General features: G+C 39.7%; 1 protein-coding gene across 1 annotated transcript; it reads left to right on the plus strand.

Moving 5' to 3' along the window:
• Positions 1-1,583: 1,583 nt before the first annotated feature.
• On the plus strand, positions 1,584-9,908 carry atic (5-aminoimidazole-4-carboxamide ribonucleotide formyltransferase/IMP cyclohydrolase). Its single transcript, XM_044192890.1, has 15 exons — positions 1,584-1,774; positions 1,976-2,102; positions 2,224-2,367; positions 4,174-4,262; positions 4,538-4,689; positions 5,917-6,073; positions 6,886-7,011; positions 7,099-7,206; positions 7,293-7,378; positions 7,469-7,558; positions 7,682-7,807; positions 7,949-8,041; positions 8,130-8,312; positions 9,198-9,353; positions 9,579-9,908. Exons 1-15 carry the CDS (start codon positions 1,750-1,752, stop codon positions 9,696-9,698), a joined length of 1,782 nt encoding a protein of 593 aa, XP_044048825.1. The 5' UTR covers positions 1,584-1,749; the 3' UTR covers positions 9,699-9,908.
• The last annotated feature ends 139 nt before the right edge of the window (positions 9,909-10,047 follow it).

A 10,047-nucleotide genomic window follows, 5' to 3' on the forward strand; every position in this document is an offset into this window, starting at 1 on the left:
ATAAAACACTAACACTGTAGTCCGGGTCATTTTATTGTAGGTTAAATCAATTTGATCTGAAATTCTGCACCAAAAACATAGCCGGTGACTCCAGAAGCCTTCTGATTAAAAAAAAAAAGGTTTATTTATCATGAGCTTTTTTCAGAGTAATAAATAAGAGCACCAAAGAGCACCAGCTTTTCAGATAATCATTTTAAAAATAAAATATGCACAAAACATAGCCTAGTAATTAGGAGTAAAGCATTGCTGCTCAGTCTCAGTATCAAAAATAGAAGCAGTGACTCAAAAGTTACACATACACATGACAGATACATTTCAGTAAGTTATTATCATTGATGTTTACCATGTTAAGCTGTGAATATGTGAATAAACAATATGGATCTAAAATATTAAACTGTTTGCACAAATGTCACCAGAAACATTATAGGGAGAAGAAACGTTCATGTGTATCAACAAGGTCCATGTCTGCCCTCTTGTGGTGAAAATACAAGAATACACTAAATGGCCACCAAACCAAGAGTAATAAGTCAATACACTTTTTAAAAACTGTTATGGTATGAAAGTCAGAGGCCTTTACTGGATTAGTGGTTTAGTAGTTTCATGGCTCTGTTATCTGAAGGTTTAGTCAAATACAGTGATTTAATTTTAACATGACGTTATATGCAAAATCATCATTTATTCGGATTTCTGTCTTATTTTTTTTTCCATGTAATCAATATTATGCAGTTCATGAGCAGTTTAATGCAAAAGCAATTCAACAGATGTAAACGTCAAGTCACTTTTGTTTGTGTAGCCCCAATCACAAATTAATTTTAAATTTGTCGTTTAATTTGGAGGACTTGTTGTCTGTGACCTGAATAGGGAATTTCAGCTATACTGGCACGGCAAGTAACACATACATTTCAGTAAGCTATTGTCATTAACGTTTTGTGAATAAACAATATGGATCTAAAATATTAAACTGTTATTTGCACAAATGTCACCAGAAACATTATAAGGAGAAGAAACGTTCATGCGTTCATGCGTCCATGGAGTAGTGCGCATGCGCCAACGTGCATGCTGCCTGTTGCTGTAGCTCCGTCTCAAAGAGTTTCCCCTCGGGAAGTATTTCTGATGTCAACATGGTCCATGTCTGCCCTCTTGTGGTGAAACTACAAGAAGACACGTGGCCTGACTTGACATTTTCTAGCAGATATTGGATACATATAAACAAAAAGACGGACATATTGGATGCTTGTGCAAGTTATAGCCTACTGCAGTAAAGGTAACAAGCTGGTGATATGTACATACGTTTCCTCTTAACAGTCTGTTTCTGCAGCTTTTAGTCGCTTCTGTACTTTTATGACGCTTCCTCAAATATAAATAAACATATTGCATTTGTTTGTAATCTAATATGTAAATGAGTAGCCTATAGCTGCTGCAAAACTGTTGTTGTTGTAAGCTACGATCTTAATGGGCGACCTACACCTATTTTCTGAATATTTCCGATCGTGTTTGTGGATGAAAATGCGCATTTCCTGTGCCGTATGGCTCTTTGGGGTGCGCTTGTGTGTCAGGTGGGGCGGCCCGTCTTCAGTAGGGCGGGTCTTTCTGGTTTTGAAGCACATGATGAAGCAATGACAAGCTTGTAGGTTTGTCTCAGCCTGAGCCTCCACAGTCTTTCTCTTTAGTGTTTGCTTGTTTAACTGAGTGAAGACCGAGCAGAAACCTGCTGGACATCCAGACAAACTGCAGACTAACACCGTGACTATGAACATGGCCTCCTCAGAGCTCGGTAAGAGTTTATTCTTCAGATTTAATTGATTCGCTGTCGTCACTATAAAGTTTCGTTCTGCGACATGCAGGATGCTAGCTCCTGCTAACATTAGCCAACGTGGTCAGCTTCACCTCGCTGAAATACGCCTTTACTTCTCTTTTATGTCTATACAAATTGGTGAAAAGGTTTCTTAAGCCTCCTTTTTATTTGTCCTCGCAGCACTTTTGAGTGTCTCAGACAAAACTGGACTGCTGGACTTTGCCAAAAGGCTGGTGGATGTGGGGCTGTCTCTGGTGGCCTCGGGTGGCACAGCCAAAGCCCTGCGTGATGCTGGACTGGCTGTCAGGTGGGTGCTGAGGTGGTCCTTGAACTTCAATGCAGCTGTGTTTTGTTTTCCCCAAATTCATTAAATCTAGTAGCTACCAATGGGTGGCCTTCTCTAACCTGTCCGTGTCGCTGTGTGTCAGGGATGTGGCTGAGCTGACTGGACACCCGGAGATGCTGGGGGGCAGAGTGAAGACCCTGCATCCTGCTGTCCATGGAGGCATCCTGGCCAGGAAAACCCCCACTGACACAGCAGACATGGAGAAGCTGGGCTACAGCCTGGTCAGGTGAGAGAAGCACTGCAAATTACTGGAAAAATCTAAAACATTTAAACACACAGAAATTCACATTTTAAAATCAGCTGTATGATAGCATGGTTGGTATTTATATTTATTTGCAATAGAGGAGAAAAAGCTGAGTTAGAAATACTTTATACAAAGCCCAGTTGATTCAAAAAACATGCATGATCACAGGCTAATATGGTTACAGTATAGGCTTGTGTTGTGCAATTAGGAAGCATGTGTAGTTGATTTAGTTGCTGGTCAATTGGAAAACTGTTGCTCCTGTTATAAGCTGGTCTTGTGACTCTCATTTGTTTAGGACCAGAAGAATGTGATTAGATTGTCATTGGAGAATTAAACTACACACTTGATTAAAAGTCAACAGAACTTGGCTGATTAGACACTGATTGCACACACATTTGATAGAAATATAAATTTCTTTGTGTTTCCTTGACTCTCAAGTTAAACAGGAGTCTTTTAATCTTTGTGTGCATGTGATAAAGAGGTTGACAGAGGTTGAATGGATCATCTGATTAGGATGGAAGAAGTATGATGCTCACACTGTAGGACAGTTGATGTTTGTGCAGGAAATCACACTGAGAGCAAGTAGTTCAGGAGATGCTTGTTTATAGGGTTACTTAAACAGCAGTAATATAAGAATATTTTTTTTAAAAATTAATATGTGGCGTAGACAGCAATGTTGAAAATGTTAGTTAAAGGCATAAAAAGCAGGCACAGAGTCTGTTGTAATGCTGCATTATCAAAGGCAAATGTAACTAGTTATGCTGAAATGATTAGTGGATTAATCAGTTAGTTAATCAACAGAAAATTATCAGCTCTGAGCTCTGATAGTCGATTCATAATTCAAGTCATTTATTAAAAGAAAAAAATGCCAAACCTACGTTAGTTTCAGTTGCTCAAATATGAGGATTTGCTTTTTTCTTTGGGTTTTGGACTGTTGGTCGGACAAAAGAAGCATCAGAAGAATTAATCAGGAATGATTAATTGAGAAAAATAATCAACAGATTGATTAATGAAATCGTTGTTGCCCTAGCAGCTACATTATGGGACAGAGAATCCTGTAGTTTATTCCACCTAAAAGGCTCAAAGTAGATGAAAGCAAACTGTGATGAATTTTAGTAGAATCAATGTCAGGAGACTTTTTTTTTTTTGTCTTCACTGAACGCCCTGATCACATTCACACCGTTACACATTCACACCTGGAAGATGTACAACCACAGTCTGATCTGCTGGCCACTGAGCTTCTCCACTGGAGAGGTTGGGGTTAAGGGCCTTGCTCAAGGGCACCTCAGTGGCGGTAATGAGAGAGGGGCTGCCTTTCACTTTCTCCACCCAGATTTATCTTGCCGTTCCGGGGGATTGTACAGACAACCTTCCGGTCCCAAGCTTGCCCTAACTTCAGTTTGGGAGGGAGACAGAGAGTAGTTCCTCTAACAAAACTCTATAAAGTAGCGTGTGTTGTTTTTCACTCAACCTTCAGAAATGAACTGTGACTAGATTTAATTACGTAAATTTGAGCACATGAGGATCCATGAGCACGATGCCTCACATGTTCTTTCTAATCTTTGTAATGGCCCAAATGATGTCATATTTACCAATCTTTACTTAATTTTAAGGCAAAACAACTCTCTGAAGTGGTTCATTCTGAGAGGGCATGAACACACTGTGATAGCTAGAATTGCAAGAAGTTAATTTACAAGTTATTGATTAATTACAAGTTATTGTTTTCAAACAGATGATGATGATCTTGATGAAGACTGTGACATTTGTTCTGTGTTTGCTCTTTTTAAGAGTGGTGGTGTGCAACCTCTACCCATTTGTGAAGACTGTCTCTAACCCGAATGTTACAGTGGAAGATGCTGTGGAGCAGATAGATATTGGTGAGTCGTGCAGATGAGATTGTGCATGTAGTTTCAGAATATTAAGCTAAATTTGATTAATAATTGTGTAAAATAATGCTTGTAATGCAGAGTACCCCAAGATTAATGAGTCACATCGCATTAAAAACTTTAATTGTTCTTCTTTTCCACCTCACTAATATTAATGCTATTATTATTATCATTGTTATTATTATTATTATCATTGTTGTTATTATTAACATGTCTATTAAAAAAATGTGGGGGTTTTTTTGTTGTTTTTTTTTCTTTCTTCCCAGGTGGTGTGACTCTGTTGAGAGCAGCGGCCAAGAATCATGCTCGGGTCACCATAGTGTGTGATCCTGCTGACTATTCGCTGGTTGCCAAGGAGATAGCGAGTTCAGGAGACAAAGATACAACCCTGGAAACACGGAGGACCCTGGCCCTCAAAGTAACATGACTTTTTTTCTTTTCCCCACCATTTTAACTTGCAAGTATATAAACTGAATTTGTACAAGACTAACACATTTAGGGTGACTTTTCTGAAACGGAGACACTAGAGTGCTAAAAGGACTGCACACTTTCTGGGGCACATTCACGTACAAGAATGACTTATTAAATTTCTTTTTCCCCAATGCAATTTAACTTTTGCATATGTGGGGGTCTTTTTAAGGCTTTAGAATTCTAGATTTAAGAGCTCAAAGTATGTCAATGTTCTAAAATCCCTCTTTTTTTAAAAATAAGTTTAAAAAAAGTCTTTGTAATGCTTTACAATGCTTGCGTATAATTTCAGGCCTTTCATTACTCTGTTTAATCTCAAGTAATAGGTGTTTTTTGGCAGCAGCTTTAAAAAAAAAATGTATATGGTTTTTGAATTCAGAACCAGAAAGCATTACATTAGACTGATGAGCAGTTGGCACCTGCCATCAGTGTGTGAATGGGATGAATGGGATATGTAGTGTGAAGCACTTTGAGTGCTCAGAAGACTAGAAAGGCGTGAAACAAGTCCATTTACCATTAGAGCTGAAAGGATTAGTTGATAGACAGACAATTAAACGGCAACAATTTTGATAATTGTTTAAGTTTTGTGTGTGTTTTTTGTTTTTTTAAATCAAAAAAGCACTGGTTCCGTGCTTCTCAAATGAGAATTTTTGCTTGTTTTCTGTTATAGTATTTTTGGGTTTTGGACTGTTGGTCTGTCAAAACAAGCTGTTTGAATATTTTAGCTTTTCTGACATCTTATAGGCCAAATGATTAATTGAGATAATAAATCATGTTTTTGGCTTTTTTAAGGTATGAGCAGGCCTCCATCTTATAGTGATGGTTGCATAATGGTAACGACTTGATGCTAGATTCTTACGCAACATAAGAAAAGGTGCAGTGAAAAACAAAGTCCAGTGTTGAAATGTGTGTTTTAGGTTACAGAGTCTTAACATTGACGACTTGTGAACTTGTAGTCTGGATTGATCATTGCTTTGCTTAGGGATGATACCTACATAATTACTGCAGATATAGTCATCATAAAATAGTCGCCTCCTTGTATTAAATTCTTGATTGTCGAGTGATAAGATGTAAATGCTTTGAGGTTTATAACTCTGCCTTTGGTACACAGTAGTAGTTGATGTATTTATATATATTTTTTCTCATCCAAGTGTATTTCATGTTCTTTTCTCTTCAGGCCTTCACACACACAGCACAGTATGATGAGGCCATATCAGACTACTTTCGTGGACAGTACAGCCGTGGTGTTTCCCAGCTGCCTCTGCGCTATGGCATGAACCCTCACCAAGCACCCGCCCAAATCTACACCCTGCGCCCAGTCCTCCCCCTCAAAGGTAGACCCACATCGCATCACAACTGTCTCATCTGACCTAAATGTGTCAGTGTGAGCATTGTTTAGTGATTTGTCTTTAACGGAATAGTTTGACACTTTGGGAAATGCGCTTATTTGCTTCCTGGCAGAGAGTTAGATGAGAATTATTGATATCACTTTCACATCTGTCTGTTAAATATGAAGCTACAGCCAGCAGCTGGTTAGCTTAGCTTTGCACAAAGACTGGAAACGGGGAAACGGCTAGCCTGGATCTGTAAAGGTAACAAAGTCTGTCTACCAGCACTTCTTAAGCAAACTCATTAACACATTAAATCTAGTTGGTTTAATTTGTACAAAGACCGGATTGTCTCCTCCACACGCGGCTTATCTGCTGCTGTGAAAACTGAATCGTGGCCTGCATGTGTCTGTCCCTGTATGATACAGCAAGAGAGAAACAGAAAGAGGCGGGGCAAGCCTCTGTGTGTGTGTGTGTGTGTGTGTGTGTGTGCGCGCGTGCAGCGGTGTGTAGTAAGAGACAGCGGTATAGCTGTGTGCGAATATCCAAATTAAAAATCGAATACCTACCCAACAAACGGATGTCATCTAAATAGTCGAATATTCGGGTCCAACCCTACTGCTAATAAAAGAAATAAAATTCTGAACAAGATAGAAGGTAACTTCTTTTGACAGGAGATAATTCAGTGACGTGAATTATTATTATTTTTTTAAAGATGTTGCTAACTTCCATAGAAATGCAGAAAACTACTAATAATTTATCCTTAAACGTCATTCAATTTGATTCTTGCTTCTATTCCTGTCGCTGCCCCCTCTCAGTGGTCAACGGTTCACCTGGATTTATCAACCTGTGTGATGCTCTGAACGCCTGGCAGCTGGTCAGAGAGTTAAAGAGCGCCCTCGGCATGGCTGCTGCAACCTCCTTCAAACATGTCAGCCCTGCTGGTAAGACCAAAAGAGACACGCAGACGCACTCTTAACAGTATAAATGTGGACTTGGAATTAAGTATTTATTCACCTTTTGTTCTGAAGGAGCTGCAGTAGGAGTTCCTCTGACTGAGGAGGAAGCCAAAGTGTGCATGGTGCACGACATGCTGAAGGATCTCACCCCACTGGCCACGGCCTATGCCAGGGCAAGAGGTCAAACAATTAATTAGATAGAAAATACTCCAGGTTATCTACTGTCTCTTTATATGGAATTGTATTAACTCCTTCTACATCCTCAGGGTCAGACAGAATGTCGTCTTTTGGAGACTTCATTGCCGTGTCAGATGTGTGTGACGTTCCCACCGCCAAGATTATCTCAAGAGAGGTAAAACTATGTCAAAGAACAAATACAGAATTAGTTTTTTATGCTGCAACATTGTTTTCCTTAACATTGATTCAATTTGATTGCTCTCAGGTTTCAGATGGTATCATTGCTCCTGGTTACAATGAAGAGGCACTCAAGATCCTCTCCAAAAAGAAGAATGGCAACTACTGTGTGCTTCAGGTGTGAGATTTTTATTTTATTTTATCAATCATAATTTTTGTATTTAAATAAGGATGATTAGAATCAGCGTTTAGTTACCTTCTGATTTGTTGTTTGATTTTACAATGTGTGTCTTTGTCCCAGATGGATCCAGACTATGAACCTGATGAGGCTGAGGTGAGAGTGTTGTTTGGTCTCTATCTCAAACAAAAGAGGAACGGAGGGCTCATCGATAAGGAATTCTTCAAGAATGTTGTTTCCAAGGGCTCAGTGAGTCACTGTAGTGTATTTACTTTCATATTGTATTTTGGGCTCATCCTGCTTTGTCATTAAAAATAATAATTTCATTATTGACGCAATCCTATCTAAATGACACGTGTTCACCCTTTTGGTTGTTTCTGTGTCCACAAGCTCTCAGAGGAAGCTGTGCGTGACCTCACTGTGGCCACCATCGCTGTCAAGTACACTCAGTCCAACTCTGTCTGCTATGCTAAAGATGGACAGGTAAGAACAGGCAGGTAGAAGTAGGAGAAAGGAATCTGGATGAGCCATAAGTTTTTCGCTAATATTTTCTCTTTTCTGTGTTTTACAGGTTATTGGCATTGGCGCGGGTCAGCAGTCTCGTATCCACTGCACACGGCTGGCAGGTGACAAAGCTGATAACTGGTGGCTGAGACACAACCCTCGTGTCCTGAACATGAAGTTTCGGACTGGTGTGAAGCGGGCAGAGATGGCCAACGCAATTGACCAGTATGTCAGCAACACCATTGGAGAGGTAAGGTGGTAACAATGGGCAACAGGCACTTTAAAGATAAAGCAGTAGTTAAGTTGTAGTCGTAGGATTTTGATCGTAAAAATACCTTGTTTACAATTATACTTTTTCTCACTGGCATTTTTGGAAGAACAGTCATCCAATGTATATGCATTCTGTTTGCACTTCTGTATTTACTATTTTCCATTACTGGTCGCTGGCACATTTAAATATACATAGACACACACAGGAAGTCTTGGAAAATATATGCACACATCGCACTTGGCATCTAAACGAGGAATAAAACAAGAGAGAGAAATCGGTGGCTATCTTGATGACAGTGAATCATAGTCTGTTGTCACAGAACATGACAAATACTTGACTGTAGATTCTTTCTATTTTGATAAGCAGCATCCACAGTCGTGAACATTTTGCAGAAACGTGCGATGGGCCATTTTGAGCGCATAATTTTATTTTTTTAAGCACATAAATTGTATCTTGTAGAGGAATTATCACACAAAGAATAATGTAATTTGAGCAAGCAAACATCTCTTCTCTCCCATTGCGTACTTTGGTTTGAGACACAAATACAATGCCACATAGCCACAGTGCAGGCTTAGCGCTGCATGGCTAGCAGCAGACAGTATTTTATTAAGTGGATAATCATGTAGTGTAATGTTATTCATTTCAGTGGCTGGTCATTCTTATCATGTTAGCTACCACTCCAAACAGAGCTACAGTAAGTTGGCTATGGCTACATTTGATTTCTTCAGTGGCCGTCAAGTACACACAGCCCACCTGTCTGCTCTGTGATGTCTGATGTCCAATGTCTTATCACAAAATATGCCAAGTTTGACCCATTGAAAACAAATGCGAAGTCCTGTTATTGTGTGTGTTTTGTGTTGACAGGGCCCAGACTTGGCAGTTTGGAAGTCAATGTATGAAGAGGTGCCTGAGCTTCTGTCAGAGACTGAAAAGAAGAACTGGATCAGCTCCCTGCAAGCCGTGGCTGTCAGCTCTGACGCCTTCTTCCCCTTCAGAGATAACATAGATCGTGCCAAACGCGTAAATATAGCCTTTAATTTATATAACTTATAACCTTTCACAAAAGCACAAGTTCATACTGTATGCACTTTCAGACATTGCATGGGAATGGCCTGCAGACAATCCTTTTGCATACAAAAATGTCACTACTAGTTTGAAAACTATTGACTCTAAAAACAGTAGTGTACTGACAAGCTTTCCAACCATCTTTACTAACGTTCCTTCCCTCTGTGTGTCCATCTGTAGAGTGGCGTTGAGTACATCGCAGCTCCAGCGGGCTCTGCTGCTGATGAGGTTGTGATTAATGCCTGTAATGAGCAAGGCATAACTCTGGTGCACACCAACCTGCGACTCTTCCACCACTGAGCACCTCCAACAGTTTTCTGGGTGGTCTTTAATCCCAGTTTCTCTAAAACTACTGAGATTTCTACCCTCATCATGCTGAAGTGTCACAAATGTTTTGTAACACATTAATTGTTACAAAAATGTGATTCTAACAGTAGAGAGAGATACAGTAACTGTTCATGTTCATTCTAGGTCAGTCACATTTCAATGTGAAATAAACTGTTAAAGACAGTTCATGACTATTTTGTCTGTTTTTAGCCATGCTAGCGGCGTGGTTCCAGGGATAATGTTGGTCTGTCAGTCCACCAGTTTGGTCCAGACTGAAACATCTCAACAACTATTTGATGGATTGCTGTGAAATTTATGCAGA

Source organism: Siniperca chuatsi, linkage group LG1 (assembly GCF_020085105.1).
Source record: "Siniperca chuatsi isolate FFG_IHB_CAS linkage group LG1, ASM2008510v1, whole genome shotgun sequence".
In the NCBI taxonomy this organism is placed as follows: Eukaryota; Metazoa; Chordata; class Actinopteri; order Centrarchiformes; family Sinipercidae; genus Siniperca; species Siniperca chuatsi.